We start from the raw sequence: 23,590 nt of genomic DNA on the forward strand, positions 1-23,590 counted from the left end.
AGAATAACTTATAACTATTTTTGAAAATTAATTTTCAATATTTAATGTTGAATATAACACATAGAAGCTAAATTAGACTAAAACTACGTTGTTCGAATTTTATTTATCAATTGAAGTAACTCTAGCAACTTTTGATTGCAAGAGCTAGTTAACAAAAAGTAAAGTGAAATTCAGAACAGTTCGGTTTAGTCATTGCCGCATTTACTTTTGATATCGCTTGCTCAACAGCACACGTTTTGAAAACGACAATTCTTGTCGATTTATTATTATTTTTGTAACGCCTTTACACCCTAATGTCCCACTGTACTTCGTTTAAAATATTTAACCAGGGATTAAAACCGTAACCTGTAACTGGTATCAACCGATTGAAATTGGTAAACGTAACTGAAACTCTAACCGAAACAGCACTTTTTTATTATACCCAAACCGAAATAAACGATTAGTAACCGATTCATGCATAACGGTTGTTTTTGGTTCATTCACTCTAAATTCAATAATCACTGCGGACGGCAGTTCGCGTTAGTGACGAAAGCATTACGAAGGGTGCGAAAGGCGACTAACAATATATACAACTAAGTTGGAAAATTTGCTACGACTGTCCGATCAGATCGAGTTATATACCGATCGAAATGTTTAGTCTTAACTTACAAAATAGCATACTAAAACTTTTTCTACGGGGAAAAATCTAAATGATTGCAGCTAATGGGGCTGTTGGGACCTTTTGGTAAAATTGTTTATTTTTCGATACCTCAATCACCCAAATCCGATAACTGGTTGAAAAGATAAATAAATTTGAAGATTTTTGTGGACTTCTCAAACTGAAATGAAAAGTTAGTTTATTTTGTCTGTATGCATCAAAGCGCTAAAGAAGCTTAAATATAATGATGGGGATTTATTCCTTTTCGAAAATCTAGAAATGTTTGTTCTACGACTTTTTGAAAAAACCGCTAGTTAAGCGGGAAAATGCTAAATCCCGGTAAAATCCCGGCTAATCAAACCATAGAAGCTACAGATATGTTCTATATATCATTGGAAAGGTGTGTTTGGGCTTTTAGGCGTACCTTTAAACTTTTTTTCTAAAGAACTCAGGTAACATTCTACAGGTGAAATAAAGTTTTTTAGCTTACATTTTGGCGATTTTTGACAAAACGGCTCTAACGATTTCTGTTAAATTTTAATATGTTGTAATACGTACAATTTCGCGTTTTTTGGTATATGAAACATAAATTGGTTGAGGGATTTGGAAGATATTTCCTGTTAAGTGAATAAATACATTTTTCTATCGGTCAAAAATCACGTTTTAGTACGAAAAACTTTTTGGTTTTATGAGATATTTCAACCAAACTGATACAATATGCATTTAACTTGGTTTTATATATCCTCACTAAAGTTGAATCAAATCGGACCACTATATCATATAGCTGTTATAGGACCGATCGGCTTAAAATTAGGTTTTAGTATGAAAAACTTTTTTGTTTAGTGAGATATTTTAACCAAATTGATAGCATATGCATTTAGGTTAGTTTTAAGAATCCTGACCGAAGTTAGTTCTTATCGGACCACTATATCATATAGCTGTCATAGGTCCAATCGGGCAAAAATTAAGTTCTACTGTGAAAAACTTTTTTGTTTTATGACTTGGTTTTATATATCCTGACCAAAGTTGGTTCAAATCGGACCACTATATCATATAGCTGGCATAGGACCGATCGGTCCAATATTAAGTATTAGTATGAAAAACTTTTTACGAGATATCGTAACCAAACTAATAGAATATGCATTTTAGTTAAACTTATATATCCTGACCAAAATTGGTTCTAATCGAACCACTATATCATATAGCTGCCATAGGACCGATCGGGCGTAATTTTTTTTATAGTAAGTACGGGGTCTGCGGCACTAGAGTATGCTCGGCTGTAGCAACGCGAGCAAAGCGAGCAGGGGGCGTAGCCACCTACTTTTTCTTTATAATTGAAGAAAAAATTTTTTTTTAATATTTTTTGCCTGCATTAATGATAAAGTTACAATGTCAAAAGCAAAAGCAATGGCAAAAATTTCTGATATCCGACAAAAAAAAACCTCTACACGAGGTAAAAGTCTAGTGACGAAAGCAATTTCTAGCCCCAAAATTTCTGATATCCAATTTTGTGACGAACAAAATTCAGTTTAATTTAAAAATTTTAAACAAAAATATAAATTAATAAAAAAAGCGAAAATTGGTATTCGGCACTGCGCAAAAAGTAATTTTTATGTACAAAGAAGCTCACCCTTTTTTACTCACAGTGCACAACATGAAACATTAAAATTAATGTAGTCTGGGATATTGCGATATCAGCAAATCGCCCGATGTACTTATTACTACTAAGGAGAGTGCATAGATATATGTATGTTACATGGTATAGGTATGTATTTAATATAGTGTCGAAATTGGAATACTTACGGGTAAAAGAAGAAAAGAAATGTTGTCAGTAACAACACAATCCATGCAAAAGTCGCCGGAATGTAGCGGGTTTTCACATCGCATTTGGGCATTTTGTATTTGTTGTTGTTGTTGTGGCGACGTCAGTTGGCGTCTCCGTTTTGTTGCTTTTGATGATGGCTAAAAGTCCAGTAGTAGCAGTCGTAGTAGTTGATGTCACGATGACGATGACGATAACGATGACGTAGCAATGCCGGATCGTATGCAAGTTCTGCAAGTGCGACAGGGACTGATGGCGAGGCGAGAAGCGTGAAATAGGATCAAGCGTTTGGTGTTGTTGTTGTTGTTGCTGCTAAAGTTGTTGTTGTTGATAGGTTGTGTTGTCAGTGCAACTACAAGTTGATTTTCCGGCTCCAGCTTCTTTCTCTCTGTTCTCACTTGCAAACGATGAGTTGTTTTTGTTATTGTTTCTGCTTGCTGCAAATTTAGGCGACGTTATAAAAACACATAGTCCCACACCCACACATAGACACACACACGCACACACAACAAACACACACAGACGCATACGCATAAAAAGCGTGGCGGGTTAAACGGCTGCCAATACGATTTTATAGCATTTATCCAAATGAAAACTATTTTAATTGTGAGCTTCTTTGGCGATATATAACATTTTGTTGTCGTTGTTGTTGTCGTAGTTGTTGTTGTTGTTGATGTCTTTCCTTTTTGGTCAAAGTGTTCGTATTTTTACACTCCTGTTTTTCTAGTCGCTCATTTTTCCCTGTCGCCCTTTTCTATCGTTCGTTATTCTGGGTTCCCACCTTGCGCTCTTTCGTTTCGTTTCGCTTGCGTTTCTTTCTTTTTATCTTTTATCTACATATATACATTCGAGTTGCTGCTGCTGTTTCTCCTTCTGCTGGCTTTTTAATACTTTTTCCTAAACACACACACACATGCACGTTGTTGCCGTTGCTGCAACTTTTTGCGATACTTCTCGATCCCGTCGTTCGTCCGCTTTCTTTCTCTTCACACCACACACACACACAGTCGAGAGGGGCAGTGATGGCGTTCAACTTTCAGTCGAAAATCATAGACAAATACACATACATCACTTTCAAACCGTAAACTTTATGATTGCAATTCATTCCAATTATGCACGTTTATGTATATATGTATTTACGAAACAAAAAAAGTAAAAAAATAACCACAACACAGCGATGTGCATAATTTACTCGCCCGTCGTTTGTCGAAAAATTTATTTCTGTTAACGAAATGTTAGGGAAGGGACAAACTAACATAACGTTTGCACACTGTTAAGTTTTTGTTATGGTGGGTTTACATAGGGGCACGGAGAGTCATATTTGACAGCCACAGTGGCACGGAGCAATGTGAACACAAATGATATGACATAAAATTCAAGTGGCACAAGATATGTGTCACTTTCAATGTGAACACCGGTGTCATTCCATGCCTCATATATTTTGTGCCAGAGGCTGGCACGGATTTGGCAGAAAATAGTTTGACAGCTGTTTTAGTAGAACCAGCTCAAATGAACCCCTTTTTTCCGTGCCAAGCATATCGAGCAAGTTGGTTCTTTTGGGACATTGTGGCACGACTAACTATGTTTATATTTTTTTTCAATTCTTGTGATTTGAAATGGATTTGGTGTACATTTTATAGTTTTTGAATTAACGTTATCTTGAAATTTATTCCCTAAAGAAGCAAAAGGTGATATTGGATAAATATTTTTTAATTGCCAATGATAATTTGACCCGCAAGAAGGAAGGAATGCTAGCGAAGTTGTGTGGAATGCTCAGAAATAATCATTATTTGATAAATATGCATTAAATTAATTTTGTTTGCTGGACGAAAAAGCGCGCCACTGGTTTATTTTTATTCTTTTTGTGGAACTTGCTTATTGTTTAATGTTTAATTTTTGTGAACTTTCTGAAGCCGTCGCGCTGTGTGAAGATGACAAGCAGTGTTTACATTGACGCCATTCATTTTGGTTTGGCACAGCGCTGTGAAGCACATTTTATGTGACGTGAATGTGAACACTTTGACTAGTGTCCGGGCTGTCCGAAATTGCCGCAGAATATGATGCCGCATTGTGCCCATTATAATGAATGTTAAGATTTTTTGCCATTCACCCCGCCAAATATCAGAATTTTTTATCGAATACGCACTGTTTTTCGAAAAGCTCGTGAAAAAAAAGCAATTAACATTTTAACCAGCTGTTGTGTTCAATAAATAACTTAGCATAAAATTGTCGCGATCTGTAATTGCTAAATAAAAATGAAAATGTTCTTATTTTCAGCTTTTTAAATTTTTGGACAGATATTGAACTGCTGATTTATTTCGGGTGAATGGAAAATGTCTTAACAGTTTCACATTTGGTTATGGAAAGCATGTGGCAAATGTGAGTGGTCGTGGTAATAGCCTATAAATCTAATTTACATATGTTTCGGAATACCCCTATTATATGAGTTAAATAGTTTCATATGTATGTTTTATTTTTATCAACTATCGTGGTGTTTGGAAAACAAATAATAGTGCTGTAAGGTTGTGAAAACATCGATAAGCCTAATGGTGGGCGTACATAGGGGCACAATGCGGCATCATATTCTGCGGCAATTTCTGACAGACCGTGACATTAGTCAAGGTGTTCACATTCACGTCACTTAAAATGTGCTTCACAGCGCTGTGCCAAACCAAAATGAATGGCGTCAATGTAACCACTACTTGTCATTTTCACACAGCGCCACGGCTTCAGAAAGTTCACAAAAATTAAACATTAAACAATAAGCAAGTTCCACGAAAAGAATAAAAATAAACCAGTGGCGCGCTTTCTCGTCCAGCAAACAAAATTAATTTAATGCATATTTATCAAATAATGATTATTTCTGAGCATTCCACACAACTTCGCTAGCATTCCTTCATTTTTGTTAGTCCAATTAACATTGTCAATTAATAAATTTTCATCCAACATTACTTTTGCTTCTCTATGGAATAAATTTCAAGATCACGTTAATTTAAAAACTATAAAATGTACACCAAATCCATTTCAAAACACAAGAATTGCAAAAAACGAACATATTTAGTCTTGCGACAGTGTCTCAAAGGAGCCAACTTGCTCGATATGCTCGGCACGGCGAAAAGGGTTCATTTGAGCTGGTTCTACTAAAACAGCTGTCAAACTATTTTCTGCCAAATCCGTGCCAGCATCTGGCACAAAAAATATGAGGTACGGAATGACACCGGTGTCCACATATTTTGTGCCACTTGAATTTAATGTCACATCATATGTGTTCACATTGCTCCGTGCCTCTGTGGCTGTCAAATATGACTCTCCGTGCTCTTATGTAAGCCCACCATAAACCGAGCTGTTCTGAATTTCACTTTACTTTTTGTTGTCGATACTATCTCTTGCAATCGAAAGTTGTTGGAGCTACTTCAATTGATAAATAAAATTCGAACAACGAACTTTTAGTCTAATTTAGCTTTTATGTGCTACATTTAACACGAAATATTTAAAATTAATTTTCAAAAAAAAATAATAGAGTAACTCTAATCGGATTTAAGAGAAACATTGAAGATTTAATGTTTTTATTATTGAATTTATGACAACTGTGGTTCATGTCGATATGCACAAGCAAGGAAATCAGCTGGTGACAAAAAAAATGTAATGCAAAAATGCGGGCAACCAATAACCATAATTGCCGGCATGTTGCAGAATTAAATTAGCAATTTATATATTTTTATTTTTTATCAATTTCTACTTCTTCATTGGCTAAAACAGCTGATACGGGCGATGACTTACTGATATCGAAACGTTTTCGAAACCGAGTTCGAAAATTACAAACAAGTCTATTTCGGTCGGAATTGGGAACTGCAAATAGTACAACGTTCGTTTTCGTTTTTACTTTTTGAAAACGTTCGCAATTCGGTACAGGCCTGAATAACTAACATTTTAATTTTAATAAATTCTATATTTCGATATTAGTTCGAACTCGATATTTAAAATTTAACACCACCTAACCAAATTCACGGAATACCCTTAACACAAAAAGGTAAACAAACATCAATATCCGACAGGCCGGCAACCCTGTATTCGTTGGTGGCGCGAGCAAAATAAAACAATGGCAATTTATGCAGGTATGTATATATACATGTGTATACATGCGCACATATGTATGTGCGTAACAACAATTTATATATAGCGATTTGATTATTTACAGCAGGCATGCCCAGCCCTATGCCCACGAGGTACGTTTTGTTTTTGCATTTGCCCACAAGATAGGAAGACGACGATCGCATACTTGAACGGCACCTAGCATACAAAATACCAATGCATGCAAACATAACCTTCTCTCTTCTTTATATTCGTCGCTGCTCTCGCGAGCAAGCTGACCAACAACAATTTCAACGATTTGTTTATGTCTTGCGCCCTCAGCCTCATAGGCTTTGTTGTTGCGCGAGCGACGCGCCGCTAATCCGAACGTAATTTGTTGTTGCCTTGTCGGCGAACTTGCATTGAAAGAAATCTTTCTTTTGTTTTAGTTTTACTTTTGTCCGCCCTGTTGAAAATGTAAGCTAATTTTTTTCAGTGCAACAAAAAAACTGATCGCTTCAATGTATTTGTGTTTTTGTTTGTGAGTATTGGTGCGTTCTCAGCCGTATGCTGGGTTTGGGCATGCCTGATTTATAGGAACTAACCGATAGAAACTGCTGGTGCCTGAGTAAGTGCATCAGTTGGCACAGACTGCAGCTGATATGCAGAGAACGGTTGCGCCTGCGCTGGGCAACTAAAACGCCTGCTGCTCCTGACTGGACGATGGGTACAATGGAACCAGGAGCTCACAGGGGCATGAATCTGCGCCATGCTGCCTGCAGGGATGGACTTACTCGATCTTGGCCCCTGTTTTTGCTCCGTGTGTTTCTGTCTGTGGGTGCCTGCCTGTGTTGTCTCAGTATGTGTGTTGCTGCTGAAGATAGAGAATGGAGATCCTGAGTCCCAGCCGCCAACGTGGGCCAACGCCCACACCCAGAGATACGAGAGTCGACAGAGTTAGCCGGGCAATACTTGACGTGCATCTTTTCTTCGGCTTCCTGGTACGGATTTTCTGGTAAGTGCTGTTCTTGAGTGCTCCTGTGACTATCCAACTCAAAGACCTTATTTCTAGGCACACGGAGGAAACGTGTCACTCCGTGTCGAGGCTGACTCCTTCGGCTTCTTGCCGCCGACTTCACGCGGCCGATATAGAGCTTCCACCACTGGATTCACTCCTGGAACTCCATCTTGGTCCGGAGCATCAGCTCCATAGAACTGCCGGAAACTGAACTTTAGCATCTGGAATCGACGCTGTACATAAAATCGGCAATTTGGCCACTCCAACACCTTTTTGGTCCTCACGTGCGACCCAAACCAATTCTTGGCACGATCATCAACCAGGACGTAAAATTCATGAATCCTCTTCGCCCCGGGCCACTGGTGAGCTGCTTGCCTCTTCTTCACACTTGAAATCAATTCTTTTAAATGTCTCCTTTGCAGCGCTTCCATCAGGCGGGAGATCCCAGCTGAGAACTTTCACTGGATCAGAATGTGACTCCGTGGTGACTCCGGAAACTGCCTAAGATTTTGTAGCTTCTCTTGTGATTCCTGCTGCAACTCCTGTACACTGGTGTCCAACGCTCCTTTGATGCACTCCGTCGCTGTTTCGGACTCGGGAGGGGCTTCCGAGTTCCAGCATCTGCTCCATGCGAAACCTCGGTTGAGGGAGCCATCAGCACAATGTCTGTGGACTGGAATGTGTGCGGCTTTGCTATCGTGTAAGTCCCTGGATACATGATCCTGACCGTTTCCCGGGTCTGGCTCATAAACTCCAGCCTAAAACACTGCAACATTTATGGCAGACCTGATCTCACTCGGAAGCTCAACGTTTTTCCTATCCTGGGGTCTCGTGGAATTACGGCTCCATTTGCATCTTGGGAAGACTCATTACACTCGAAATCAGGGGCGTGTTTGGAGACCTGCGTTAACGACGTGCGACTTATTCCTTCCACCTTTTTACTCCGAAGAAAATCTGTTGTGGACCCATAGATTCCTAAATTGTTCTTTCTCCTAATCATTTTTATATGTTATAAAATTTATTTTATTGCAAATAATTGTTCAAATATCTACTAAAACATGCAACATGTTAATAAATAAATAAATAAAACAAACTAGACAAAATATTTTATTCCTAATTCATACCTATATCTATATCAGGGGTGCTCCTAGTGCACATTGACAAATTACACAAACAATTTTTGACTTTTCGTTTTCCGTCCCTTTCGATCCTTTTAAAACAAAAACAATTTTACACATTCGTTCTCTTTCTTTTCATTTTCTGACATGTCGCCGAGCTCAGCAACAACAATTCCATAGACATTGTTGTTTCATGAGTGACTCGTCGCTTATCCGAATGTAATTTGTTGTTGCCTTATTGTTTCGTGTACATGTTCCTATTTTTTTTCCAGTGTACACATTGAAACAAAAAAAATTTAAGTTACATGTTACATGTGTGCGTGCGATTTATTTTATATGTATTAGTGCGGGCACATCCATAAGGCAACTTTAAGCACCCCTGATCTATATAATGAACACTATTTAAATAAATATGAAAATATTCCTAAGATAAAGTTTACTGATATTTATTAAACCTACAATTAAAAGAAATACCCTGTAAATGATACCGATTATTTTATAATAATCGTCAGGTTATTAAATTTGAGCGGCTAAGAAAAAAAAATGCAAACATCAAACAAGAACTATCGAATACAATTTCATAAACATATTGGGTGAGATGAAGATGGGCTGGTGGGTATCAGTCGGTAACTATCTTTGCTTCGTCCTTGCATACTTTTCCTTTGGGCGCCATTTGTTATTAACCGATTTATCAATCGCAGTCAAATATCGATTTGCCGGCGAACTATCGGTATACGCAGGGATGAGACGACCATCGATACTTGGCGAGTCGGGTAACAATTATTTATATTTTTACTAATGGTGGGCTCACATAGAGGCACAATGCGACATCATATTCTGCGGCAATTTCTGACAGCCCGTGCTCAAAATGACTGCCGTCAATGTGAACACTACTTGTCATTTTCGCACAGAGCCACGGCTTCAGAAAGTTCACAAAAATTGAACATTGAACAAGCTCGTGCGCAATATGCAAGTTCCAAAAAAAGAATAAAAACAAACAAGTGGCGCGCTTATTCGACCAGCAAAAAAAATTAATTTTATGCATGTATCAAATAATGATTATATGTGAGCTTTTCACACAACTTCGCTGGCAAGGATTAGGGAACCGATGTCATTATCCACCTCAACGATCGCCCTCCCAACCTATAGTCGGCTTTCGATAGTTTGTGCCGACTTTCTACTTCAAACTTTACCCAACCTCACCACATACCCATCCCACCCGAATAAATAAATTAGTTAATCATTTTGAATAACGTTATAATATTAAATTAATAATAAAAACTATAGTTAACTCCTAAAATTTTAATTTTAATATATTCTATATAAGTTTTGCCGGTTTAGCATATTGAAGTCTAGATCCAGCACCACATATAAAATGGCCAGTCGACAGAGAAATATCAGCTGTTGCCTATAGTGTTGGAAAACGCAGCACCTTGTCTGGCAACTCTTTTTTCATGCCTTTTGTGAGTACTGCACCAGCGGAACTGATGCGGCATAATTTATCTTGCGTTCCGACACTGTTTTTTATATATGGAGTTTGACTTAGCGAACGGAATTTTTTCGATGTGGGTACGTAGCTTAAAAGTTTCACATATGGTCGTGGAAAGCCAAAAATCTGACACATTCAAATGTGAGACAAAGTGGGAAATGTGAGTGGTCGTGGAAATATCCTATTAAACTATTATTATTAGAGCTATCAATTATTTGGTTAAGAAAATTATTTTTTTGACTATAAAAGTCTAGGAAAACTAGAAAAAAAATAATAACATAAGTTTTTATCTTACATATCTGCATTTATTAGGTGTCGTTAATGATATATCTTATTAAAATCGATGGAGAAACGGCATTATAACAACATTTTAGAGATAGGGATGTTCTTGTTAATTTTGATGACGTGTAAAGTGATTTTGACCTTAAGTATGAAAAAAGTTTTGGTTTTTTGAGTTATCTTAACCAATCTCACAGAATATCAATTTGTTGTTATCTTACACTTTATGACAATATTTGGTTAAAAACAGATTACTATATCAAATAGCTGCCAAAGGAGGGATCGGTTGAGAATTGTAAAGTGCCGTTGCAGCGTCTGAAATAAAATATGAAATGATATTGGTACAATTCTAATAAATACAAAACACTATCGAAACATTTACACAACAGAGTAGAAAACTCGTCGGAAAGGCTATAGTCGAGACCCCGACTATAGGAATACCCATTACATAGTTTAAGAAGCTTGTATTGCTTTAATTACACTAGGCAACAGCCCAAAAATTTTATAGACATGGGGCCCCATATGACAAAAAACATTTTTTGCTCGGTACCCCAAAAAAAAAAAAAATGGGTACTAGAGCCTTTATCCTTTATCTCCGAGGTAAATATCTATAATACGGTTCTTATCTCAAAAAAAAAAAAAAAAACACATTTATGATGAATTTATCAGTAAAAATTATTTTGGGGACTCACTTTGTTTATTTTTAAAAAATCTTTGAAATTTGCTTACAAACGGACAAAGTAGTGACAAATTGCCCAATACAACCATGCAAAATTTAATTTTGTATGAAAATTTCAAAGAAAAAATTTTTTAAAATAAACCAAGTGAGTCCCCAATATAATTTTTACTGATAAATTCATCATAAATCACCCTCTATTTGTGTTTTTTTTTTTTTTTTTGAGATAAGAACCGTATTATAGATAATTACCATCTCCGAAGCCATAGAAGTTAGAGCAACCACATTTGGTGACAATACTCCTAGGATGTTGACCTATATCAAGTTTATTTTAAAATTTGGCCACGCCTACTTCCGCCCACGTAAATGAGATAAAACCGAATAACAAGAGCAATTAAAGCTACAGGCTTGAGACTTGGCACACTGGGTGACAGGTCCTGAAGCTCGATGAAAATTTGATCGAGATCGGTTTAAAAACAGAGAAGATACTTGTGGAAATATGATATATGGAAGACATATAATCACCTGTATCTCATAGACTATAAGAGCTAGAGCTACGAGATTTGGTGACAATACTGCTATGTTGTGCACGCATATCAAGTTTGCTTCAGAATTTGAATACGCCCGACAATTCATTTAAAAGGCCAATTTAGTAGGTAAAGATTTCAAAATCAGCACACGTATAGATTACCAGCATAATGATGTATGCTGACAATTTCATTGCGACCGGATAACAAACAACGAATATATGGACCGAAATGGACTTGTTTTTACTTTTCGAACTCGGTTTCGAAAACGTTTCGATAGCAGTAAGTCATCGACCGTATCAGCTGTTTTAGCCAATGAAGAAGTAGAAATTGATAAAACAATATAAATTGCTAGTTTAATTCTGAAAAATTCCGACAATTATGGTAATTGGTTGCTTGCATTTTTCATTAAATTTTTTTTGTCACCAGCTGATTGCCTGGCTTGTGCATATCGACATGATCCAGAGCTGTCATGAATTCAAAAATAAAAACATTCAATCCTGAATTTTTCTCTTTAATCCGATTAGAATTACTTAAAACTATTTTTGATAATTAAATTTAAATATTTCATGTTAAATATAAAACATAGAAGCTAAATTAGACTAAAATTTCGTTTTTCGAATTTTATTTGTCAATTGAAGTAACTCTAGCAGCTTTCGATTGCGAGACTTAGTATCGATAACAAATAGTAAAGTGAAATTCAGAACAGCTCGGTTTAGTCATTGCCGCTCGATTTTGTTTTGTATGCAATATTTTATAGATGTTAATAAATAAAAATTCTTTTAAAATACTCTTCAACTTTAAACAGTTGAAGTAGTGATGCTAAACTATTCTGAAAATGTTCAAGGTTATTTGAATTTTCATTTTATTGTTTTAGGGAATTATTTGAATGCTTTTGTAGCATTTACTTTTGATTCCGCTCGCCCAACTGCACACGTTTTGAAACTACGATTCTTGTCGATTTGCGGCAATTCCACTCGATTTTGGAATTCGGAACAGGCCCGATTATTATTAATTAAATATTATGACGTTATTCAAAATTATTAACTTATTTAGTTATTCGGGTGGGATGGGTATGTGGTGAGGTTGGGTAAGGCTTGGAGTGGGGAGTCGGCACAAACTATCAAAAGCCGACTTAAGGGTGGGAGGGCGATCGTTGAGGTGGATAATGACATCGGTTCACTTAATCCTTGCCAGCAGTTGTAAAGGTGCTATGAGACCAAAGTCTGAGTATTATTCCGGTTAGTAATTGTCAATTTACACTGAGGAAAGCAAAAAGCCTTAGCTAACGGCGAAAGTCGTTTACACTGATGAAAAGGGCGGCATTTTGAAGTCTTATTGTCAAATTGTAAATTGCTCATTACTAAATTTATTATAAATTGTACATAAAGTTTGTATTGAAATGTATATAACGGATCGATAATGTATGTCTGACGACTAGTTGAATGCATAATTGAATTAATGAGGAATTGACGGCTTACAAGGAATATTTCAAATATTAACTGGCCCATTTTTGTGGTGGTAAATCGATTTTTATTCAATTTTTAGCCAGGGCTGCCAACTTTTGGCAAAAAAAAAATCGTCGTTAATGACGCCGTTAATGATGAGGGCTCGCCTAAAAGCCTTTATATTTGAACCTAACTATCCAATTTTTGTATGGTAAAAGCCCATTTAAGGGCTCTATACCGCCATTTTTTCTTTACGGCGTCATACCGGTCTCAGTGTAAAAAGACTATAAAAATATAATTAATTGTTACCCGACGCGCCAAGTATCGGTGGTCGTACTCATCCCTGAATATATCGATAGTTAGCCGGCAAATCGATATTTGGCTGCGATTGATAAGTCGGTTCATAACAAGTTCTAGCATTTTTTAATATGAAAAATATTATAAATTTAGCGAATAGCTTATAACATGAAATCTAGCATATTTTATTTTTCATTTAGCTTACTTTAGCTTTAATAATATATTGCGTCAAAATAAAATATTTTATGAGCTTAAAGTGTTTTACGGACACACAAAAATCGAAACTTGTTCATTTTTGCTGATGGTTACGTTAATCGTTCATACATAATTGCGTAAATTGCTAACGATAAGAATTCTGATGGAACCAGTCACATTCCCGCGAATTTGTACGAGTTCAAAAGAAAATTGAAGCTCTGTGGTAAAAAATGCCAAAAAATGTAATTCAAACAACTATTTTGCGACGCCTAGATGCAAAATAGCAGTTCAAGAATGGCTGCGCAATGTAAATGAAAATGCAACAATATCGTACTGTTGCTATTGCAAAGTCACTGTAGAAGGTAAAATGTTTGATATTCTGCAGCATGCGACAGAAAAAAAGCACGTATTAGCAGTTGGTTCTGTTAATTAGACGCATAAAATAAATTTTCCAATTTTTGAAGTCCATTGACAAATATACATCGCAGGACGATGAAGTTAATTACATAACGGCATATTTAAATTAAATTTAAATATTAAAAATCAATTATTTTGCAGCATACTTATTTTATTTTTAGCATATTATTACTGCAGATCTAGCTAACTTGCGTGCTTCAAACTTGGCAACACTGATTAAAATACCAAAACATCGTTGTATTACGATGTATACAAATGCGATATCTACAGTCAACGATTAATACTATACTTTCCAACACTTACTCCCAAATGTATTTTCTCTTCTCGCTTTGCTAAAAATTTGCAAAAATAAAAGTTATTTTAAATAAAAAAAACTTTAATAAAAAATATTTAGGTCATCTACGTGATTCAGCATACGGACACTCAACGGACTATTAGCTCATCACATTTCATAATCTGTACCACAGCCCGGTGCGCCCTTGAAGCTGGTTTGAGTGGTAGCGACTAACAGACGCCATCGCCCAGTATACATACGAGTATTTCGTACACCATGTCAAGAAGTGTGCGCGCCGAGACCCGCAGCCGTGCTAAGGATGACATTAAACGCGTGATGCAGGCGGTGGATAAGGTGCGTCACTGGGAAAAGAAATGGGTGACCATCAGTGATACGACCATGAAGATCTACAAATGGGTTCCCATTTCGTGCAACAGTGAGAAAAAATCGAAGCTGCTGCTCAACAACAAAATTAGCGACAAGGAGAACTCTCAAAAAGGCACACCCACACCGCCGCAAATAACGCCAAGTTATGCCGGCCTAACAGCCGATGATTCCAATACCTGTGAGTGTGTGAACTGAAGATTTATCAATTCATGCTAATATATTAAATATTGTGCATTTGTAGGTTTTTCAGTTGTAAGCGACAGTCAAGGAGCTGATTTTGCGTCAAGCATGCCCTTCTCTGAGGACTCGAATTCACAGGGTAGCGATGGGCCAGTAAAGCGCTTAAAAACGAGTGATTAGCTATACATGCACATTCACAGCAGCTACAGTAGTAACTAAGTAACATAATCAGGTGTGTTCCCGAACCAACTTCCAATTTCTGGAACACTCCTGATAAACTTATGCGCGCATGTGTGTGTGTTAGCGTGTGCACGCGGATGCGAATGTAATTATTTTTTTTTTTATATACAGATATAAGCTTATTACGATTATGAGTTCGAAGATAATCATCTGCCTCACCAAGACTTAAGCAATTCTTCTAAACGTCGTCTAACCATAAGTAAATATGTACAACAAGCTACTATATATATGTATATATATGCAACGATATATAGTAGTTATAATACAGCAAAAATAGTTAAGATTAAGGCAGCCTTTTGTAAACGTGTAAACCCTTAGCGCCCTCATTATGTCTAGGTTGTAGTATTAAGCACAAATATTTTTCGATTTATTTATTTGCCCAAAATATTCAATAAAACTGCCCATAAATGACAAATGTAAGCAATGAATGCATCAGTATACGTTTTTGAACCAAACCTTAAGAAAAATTTGAGGAAACGTTGAGGAATATTCACCAATCATTGAGGAATGTAACATTGTGAGGTCCTACAAATCAGGATTAAGTAAACTTCCCTATACATTCCTTAACGTTCCCTAACACAAAACGTTAGGAAAAAGTAGCGAAACTCTGCCGAAAGTCCTCAAGGATTACCTGAAGGTTTGTTTTTTTTTTTTGCCATATTCGCATTAAACTGAAAAAAATTATTTCAAACATTGTTTCTTTTTTAATGTTTTTTTGGTTTTTATACCCTGAGCCCATTGAAAATGTGCAAAAAAGGGTATAATGTTTTTGGCACAATGTATGTAACAGGAAGATAGGGAGCGTGGCAGACCCCCCAAAGTATATATATTTTTGATCAGGATCAACAGCCGAGTCGATTCAGCCATAACCGTCTGTTTGATCGCGTTGATCTCAGAAACTGTAAGAGCTAGAGATTTCAAACTTGGTATGTTGGTATAGGCAGATCAAGTTTGTTTTTAATTTTAGATCGGTCAACTATATGGCTGTCATAGGACCGATCGGTCAAAAATCAACTTTTAGTATGAAAACGTTTTTTGTTTTTTGAGATATCTTAATCAAACTAATAGAATATGCATTTAACTTGGTTTTGTCCATCCTGCCCTAAGTTCGTTCAAATTGGTGCACTATATTATATAGCTGTCATAGGACCGATAGGTAGAAAATCAAGTTTAAGTATGAAAAAGTTATATGTTTTTTAAGACATCCTAACCAAACTGATAAAATATTCATTAATGTTGGTTATGTACATGATGAAATTATAATAGGTGGTGGCTTCACTTGACGTTGCCTCTTTTTCGGGGCCACGATTGCTCAGTTTGAATGTAAACGTCAACGTGAGCAGATGTGTGAAAAATGCCCCGTGTGTGTAAAATTTGTCGCTCATATTCGAGTCGTTTGATTCGTGTTTCGAGAGACATAAATAAAAAGAAAATATGGATAAATGCAACAGGAACAATATTAGAAGCCGACAAGCCGATTAACAGCGCTCAAAATCAAAATGAGTGAACAGTATAGAAAGCCAAACAAAACAACTTTTCTATATATCTATCTCTGTCGTCTCTCTCATGTCAAACTCTCTCAGTGCTGACAGCAAAATCGTGGCCCCGAAAGAGAGCGAAGCCACCACCTTATAATAATTTCATCATGGTTATGTACATTCTAGCCAAATTTGGTTTAATTCGGATCCATACATCATATAGCTGGCATAGGAACAATCTGTCGAGATTCAACTTTCAGTACAGAGTACCTGGGCACAGGTACTAATATCTTGAGGTTTCAAATTTAGCGGGATCTAGCGTTTTCCCGCTAAACTAGCTGTTTTTTCAAAAAGTCGTAGAACAAACATATCTAGATTTTCGAAATGGAATAAATCCCCATCATTACACCTAAGCTTTTTTAGCGCTTTGATACAAACAGACAAACAAACAAACTGTCTTTCATTACATTTTGAGAAGTCCACTAAAAATTTCAAATTTTTTTTATCTTTTTAACCAAATATTGGATTTGGGTGATCGAGGTATCAATCGACGCGTATTTTTAATTAAAAGTTTGAAAAAAATAAAAAATTTAACCAAAAGACCCCAACAGCCCCATTAGCTGCAATCATTGAAATTTTTCCTCTCCCACTTACACCCCCTTATCTCATGAACCAGGTAAGTTAGCAAAAGTTTTAGTACGCCATTTTGTAAGTTAGGACTAAACCTTTCGATCGGTGTATAACTCGATCTGATCGGACAGTTAAATGAAATTTTCCAAATTAGTTGTTTTCGTCACTAGCGCGAAGCGACCTCTATTTTGGGGCTTTTTTTTTTGTACCCTGAGCCCATTGAGATTGAGCCAAAATGGGTATAATGTGTTTGGCACAATGTATGTAACAGGCAGAAGGGGGCGTGTCATAACCCCAAAATATATATATTTTTGATCAGGATCAACAGCCGAGTCGATTGAGCCATGTTCGTCTGTTTGAACTCGTCGATCTCAGAAACCATAAAAGCTAGAGACTTTAAACTTGGTATGTAGGTTCCTAGATACCAAAGGCAGATCAAGTTTTGTTTTTATATTTATCATATAGCTGCCATAGGAACGATACATCGAAAATGAAGTTTTAGCATGAAAAAGATTTTGGTTTGTTGAGATATCAGAACCAAACTGATAGAATATGCTTCTTTACATCCTGACAAAATTTGGTTAAAATCGGTCCACTATATCATATAGCTGCAATAGAGATGCTCAATCGAAAATTAAGTCTTAGTATAAAATTTTTTTTGTTTTTTGAGATATCTTAATCAAACTGATAGAATATGCATTTAACTTGGTTTTGTCCATCCTGCCCTAAGTTCGTTCAAATCGGTGCACTATATTATATAGCTACGAGTATTATACAGGAGGGCCCTTGTTTTTTTTTTCTTGAGTTGGCTCAAGCTAATAGAAACGGGACTTAAAATGAACATATTCATATTTATTGTCTTACAATAGTGTACCAATTCGCAGGGAAATTGAAGGGAAAGGAATTCTGAAACTGCAGGGGAGTGGTAAATTCGATTCATATGTTTTTTTTTTAATTTTTTTTATTTCATGTTTTTACTTTAGTTTTTCGTTTTGTATAATAAAAAATTTATTTCTTTCAACAAATAGTTTTCTTTCACTTGACATTAAATATACATATGTTAACTCTCTTCACATCTTTTCACAATATCATCATCGTTATATATATAGAAATATTTATTTATTTATATAGATAGATGATCGGCTAATGCCGTCAACTTGGAATACGTACATACATATGTACATACATACATATTTAGTTCATCTTTAACTAAATTTATGCTAAAAACACGCTTAACTGAATGGAAGCACAGATTTGCACGTGTTATAAAACTTTTGACAAACCAAAAAAAAAAAAAAGAATAAAAATTACGGATATTGGGGATTAAAAATGTATGTAGAAAAAAAATTGTGCATTAACTACGCACAAAAATACAAAAGCTTTGCTTTTGTTCTAGAAACAGAAATTTTTTTTTAAAAATAATGATATAGATAATAATAAGTAAAAGTAAACAGAAATGTAAATATTAACATTTTCGAGAGGCAAACAAAATTAGAATTGATCATGAATATGGATCTCATGCAAAAAGGAATGTCTTTGCTTGGAATGTTTACACTTTAAAAAAAGATAACACAGAAACACAGAAAATGCAAATGCAGCACAGACAAAAGTCACTGCAAAAAAATTACTCGTAATGCGTATTGTTCGTAATAAAATAAATATTAAATTATATTCATTAACCTATGTACTTTCATTTGCATTAATTTTCTAGCTCAATAGTGTTTGTTTTATAGTTTTCCTTTCTTTTATATTTTATTCTTTCTCTTTAATTTTTGTTTTGTTGTATTACTTGATTGATTTCGTTTTTATCTTCTACTATTTTTTTTGTTTGTTTTCTTCGTTTATTAAAAAAATACATGTAGAAGCTCCCCATGGAGATTTTTAATTTAGGTATTATTTTTTTCTGTGTATTGCTCCTGTGGTTTAGCCCTTACTTTCTTGCGCTAAAATATGACGCCTAGCTTATACAAAATGTTTGCCTGTTTTATTTTGAAAAAACAAATACACATACATACATATATACAAAACTTAGTATCGTTTATTTACTTTAAGACTGTCATAACTCAAAAACACAATTTTAATGGTGAAGAAATATTCTTTATGCTCTGTTCTGTGTTGTGTAAAAATTCATATTCATAGCTTGTATACATCTTAAGTGAGTCAAAAGTATTCTGGTTTTGACTGCAAGATACTAAAATGAAAAATTTACGCGGGTTTTTTTCAGTGTTGGTTTTTGAGTTATGACGGTGTTGCAGATAATGAGCGATACCAATGTAAATATACATATACATAGTCATATACATATGCATACATATAGTTAATATTGTCATTTAGCTTTCAAAAAAATATACTCTATGCCTTTATACAATTATGATTTTCAGCTTAAAAAAAAGAGTTTGGCTTTACAAAGTTTTGTTGTTGGCTGTATATTCCTGTATGCGTGTGTAGATTTGCTGTATGTGTATGTGTTCGTGGTAGCTTAAATTTAAAGATTCGCTGGCTTGTCAAAAAGGAGCGCGTCTTGGATTTCGTTTTCCAGGGCGCTTCAGCTTAGAATCGAGAATGCGCCACCGTGTAGCCTAGTGTACATACAGTGTACAGTGGCTACCAGCATATTTGACCCACTACTCTTACATATAACAAATTTTAAAATAAATTTTTATTTAGTTTTCAGTTTTTTTTTTTAGTTTTAGTTTTAGTTTTCGGGTCTCTAGCCTTGCCCCTCATTTGTCTCCAACGATATGTTTGCGTAAAGTGTATGCGAATTTTGTATTGATCAAAGAGGGAACCAAAGAGGTTAATCATAAGACATTGTTGATGGATTTATATGATAAGTTGGATAGTTGCTGTTGTACAGATTTGGTATGCCTGACAATATATACATTTATGTATTGTATGTATAACTCCAGACCAGTGGTGTCCAAAAGCCCACTATGAAATATTATTCCCTAGCATGCGGACTTGGAAATTCGTATTTGGGACACCACTGCTCTCTAGACCTTTGTGGTTAGTTTTGTGGTGCATTCGTTGGCGACGGCATGCCAAGATTTGTGGTGTTTGCTGTTGTGTCCCTGTTGTCGTTGATGTTGTTGACGTTGTTGGTGTTGTTGTTGCTGTTGGATAAGTCTGTGCTATGTATGTAGCGGATAACTATTGAGTCGCATCTGTGCCCGCTTCTGACGTCGACAGCTGAGCGGAAGCGAAACCGCTGCCTGATAAGCTAGATATCAGCATTCTGACTTATCCTCCTCCACCAAATATTGCGTGTCCTTGCCGGTATCCGCAGATGGGTCCAGCTCACGGGTGCGCAGCTGCAACTGCGGCGATGACTTGTGTGTAATGCTGCTGGGCGCGATAATAGCCGAAGCGGGCTCAGTAAAGGATCCAGAATGGCTCATGGCCTTTGTCTTGGACGGTTCCTGTGGCACATCATAAATGCCTGCCAAAATGATAGAGATGGAAAGCTATAAGACCGAAGGTAATTTATTTTAAGCTACTATCTTGCACTTGCCTGAGCCATTGCTCATTCCAGGGTCGGCGGTGGTACCCGACTGTACAGCATCGTACATGGGATTTGCAAAGTCACGTGCCTTATTTGCATTTACTGTTTGCAGGTTATAGCCCTCAATGGGTGCTATATCATTGGCGTTGGGTGCTGAAGCGCCTGGGAAGCCGCTCTCACTGAACTCCACATTAGAGCCGTGCCGGAACGTCACGCTCTGGGACGAGGTCATGGCGGGCATACGTGCCAGCTTACCGCTGCAGAAGCACACAAATATAATTAGTTGATTAGAAAATTGATTTGGAAGTTGAAATACTTACAATGGACGCTTGCGGATGACATACCACGCCCCGGCAGCGGCCATTATGACCAGTAGTATGACCATAATAGGTACAACAACAGCGGTAACATTGGTACCGCCATGGCCAAAGGCACCTGTTGTGCTGCGTTCGCAATGCTCACCCTTAAAGTCCGGTAGGCAATCGCAATAAAGTTCACCGCGATCATCTTCTTTGCAAAGGCCGCTGTTTTGACAGGGACAAATGCGTGGAGCGGGGCGCGGACGTTCAGCGGCCGCATCACAAATGACCTCTGCGGTGCTACGGTGTGACGGTAATAGACCGGAGGTATCAGGGCAGGCACAGCGATGACCGCCGGGCACTAGGAGGCAGAGATGTGAACAGCTCGACTCATAGCACGGATTTCGCAATGAAGTGTTGTATCGCTTTTCGTGGTAGACCTTCAGGCCAGACGGATTGACGAGATTACGATGTATCACTACTTGAACGCCACGTCCGAATTTGTCTTGTTGCAGCAGTTCGCCAGTGTCGCGGGTCACCCAGTACATGTTGGACTCAAAAAGGTCCAGTGAGACGGGATGGCGCAGCTGGTCGCCCTTGACGATGGATTTACGTCGAGAGCCATCGGCGCGCATAGACTCGATGACATTGAGCTTGGTGTCCACCCAGTATATAATGTGATCCTGCGAGTAGTCAATAGTCAGGCCAGCTGGATGGCGTATTTGTTCCGTGATTAGCGGGCGGCGCTTGGAGCCATCCATCCAAGAGACTTCAATTTTAGGTGCGGAACCAGCATCGGCCCAATAGATTCGTCCAAGCTGTGGATTGACTGCAATAGAAGTGGGCACTTCCAATCCAGCATTCACAATTGATCTACGATAACGACCATCCGTTTTGGCCACCATTACGCGACCACGAGGCTTGGAACCCGTGCGATCCACTTCGGTCCAATAGAGATTCGATGCCAACCAGTCTACAGCAACGGCTGTGGGCTTAGAGCCACCCTTCATATTAAGATCCTGGGCAAATCCGATCTTTGCCTGTCCATCCAGTGCATTGACCATATAGGAGCGCTTAATAGTCTTGTCATAGCTGTCTGCCCAGAACACAATTTGCTGCTGTGCATCGTAGTCTAGTGCCTCAATCCGTTTTTCGGCAGCAATTACATCGAATTCTTCCTTCTTCTGCAGATCTAGACCTCGTATTTCTGGCCCATTGGCAAAGACGAGTACAACATCCTCCTTTTCCGCCTTGCAGACACCACTGGTGCTATCGGACAGATGAAATCCTTCTCGACAGCTGCAGGAATATGTGCCATTTATGTTGTGGCACTGATGAGAGCACGTATGTTGTCGCGTTGCACACTCGTCGACGTCTGCGCATTTTTTCTTATTGTCCTGTGCAATTATGTAGCCGGGATAGCAGGTACAGATATAGCCTCCATCGGTAAGATTGTGGCAATGATGCTGGCAGCCGCCGCGGCTTTGCTCGGAGCAACTGCTCGTATGATGACAGCCCAGCTCGTCGCTAGCATCGCCGCAGTCATCCGAGAAATCACAGACCTGGGATCGTTCAATGCAGTGCTTGTTGGCACATTGGTACTGAGTGTAAAGGTCGCAGGGCTTCTGTTTGCTAGCGCAAAGAGTCATATTGTTCTCGTCACTGCCATCGCCGCAATTGTCGATGCCATCGCAAATTTGGTAGCGGGCAACGCACCGATGATTGGCACACTGGAAGCGGCGCAATGTGTCACAGTTAAAGTCACTGCAGACTTTGGGATCCTCATCGCTGCCATCACCGCAGTCATCAGTGCCGTCACAAAGATCGGACAGAGAGACGCATAGGTTATTGGCGCACTGGAAGCGAGACTCGGGACAAAAGCGACCACCTGGGAATCGAGGTGGGCAGCCCACCTCGTCGGACATATCGCGACAATCGCGATCACCATCGCAGCGGAAGTAGCTGGCGATGCAATGGCCTGAGGCGCATTGGAAGGTGCCGTTCTTGCACTGATATCCCTCACAGTTCATTTCATCTGAATTGTCACCACAATCATCCTCGTGATCGCACTGCCAGCGTGATGAGATGCACTTGCCATTGCCGCATCTAAACTCTGATTCCGAGCACTCTCGATAGCGGCCTTTGCAGATGGCATCGTTTTCGTCACTTGCATCGCCACAATCATCCGCAAAGTCGCACATCCATTGCCTATAGAGTAAAGAAGAGAGTGTGTAAAACTGTTAGTGATAACCGGAACTTAGATTTCTTTGGGAAAGCTCATTACTTTGGAATGCATCGATTGTTGCCGCATTTAAAATCTGTCTCTGGGGAGCACTTAGGGCAGTTGTCTGGCAGCTCATCGCTGTTGTCTCGGCAATCGTCCTTGCCATCACAGAACAACCATTTGGGAATGCAACGATAGTTTGATTGACCAGGGCACCGCTGCCAGCCTGTTGTGCAATTTCTCTGTCGGCACATGTAAGCTGGCTCATCGGAGTCATCGCCGCAGTCATTGTCAAAGTCACACATCCACAACTGTGGTATGCACCTTCCATTCTTGCAGGAAAACTCGGTGTTTGGATCACAGGTACGCTTGTCTATTTTTG

At 37.9% G+C, this 23,590-nt stretch overlaps 3 protein-coding genes and 1 long non-coding RNA gene across 8 annotated transcripts in view; 2 read left to right on the top strand and 2 right to left on the bottom strand.

Moving 5' to 3' along the window:
* The window catches only part of LOC117780802 (palmitoyltransferase app), a 40,920-nt gene extending 37,630 nt beyond the window's left edge, over positions 1-3,290 (bottom strand). For all 3 annotated transcript variants that reach the window (XM_034617467.1, XM_034617483.1, XM_034617475.1), the window contains exon 1: positions 2,441-3,290. In XM_034617467.1, coding sequence (XP_034473358.1) covers positions 2,441-2,532 — 92 coding nt within the window. In that variant the 5' untranslated portion in view covers positions 2,533-3,290. The remainder of the gene's footprint in view (positions 1-2,440) is intronic.
* Positions 3,291-6,655: 3,365 nt separating this feature from the next.
* On the top strand, positions 6,656-8,607 carry LOC117789225. Its single transcript, XR_004617845.1, has 3 exons — positions 6,656-7,545; positions 7,603-7,910; positions 7,971-8,607. It is a non-coding gene; the product is annotated as an uncharacterized LOC117789225 (long non-coding RNA).
* A 5,692-nt stretch (positions 8,608-14,299) lies between these two features.
* Positions 14,300-15,503, top strand: LOC117784509 (B-cell CLL/lymphoma 7 protein family member A). The gene is made up of 2 exons (XM_034622261.1): positions 14,300-14,833; positions 14,897-15,503. The coding sequence occupies exons 1-2, from the start codon at positions 14,545-14,547 to the stop codon at positions 15,013-15,015; spliced, it is 408 nt and encodes a 135-aa protein (XP_034478152.1). The 5' UTR covers positions 14,300-14,544; the 3' UTR covers positions 15,016-15,503.
* A 4,477-nt stretch (positions 15,504-19,980) lies between these two features.
* The window catches only part of LOC117792920 (low-density lipoprotein receptor-related protein 2), a 211,987-nt gene continuing 208,377 nt past the window's right edge, over positions 19,981-23,590 (bottom strand). For 2 of the 3 annotated variants that reach the window (XM_034633250.1, XM_034633259.1), the window contains exons 12-15: positions 23,269-23,581; positions 21,006-23,192; positions 20,695-20,942; positions 20,411-20,622 (exon numbers count right to left, since the gene is read on the bottom strand). In XM_034633250.1, the coding sequence (XP_034489141.1) occupies positions 20,411-20,622; positions 20,695-20,942; positions 21,006-23,192; positions 23,269-23,581 (2,960 nt within the window). Of the gene's footprint in view, positions 20,623-20,694; positions 20,943-21,005; positions 23,193-23,268; positions 23,582-23,590 lie in introns of all 3 variants that reach the window. The other variant, XM_034633268.1, reaches the window with a different exon arrangement.

Source organism: Drosophila innubila, chromosome X (assembly GCF_004354385.1).
Source record: "Drosophila innubila isolate TH190305 chromosome X, UK_Dinn_1.0, whole genome shotgun sequence".
NCBI classification, from domain to species: domain Eukaryota; kingdom Metazoa; phylum Arthropoda; class Insecta; order Diptera; family Drosophilidae; genus Drosophila; species Drosophila innubila.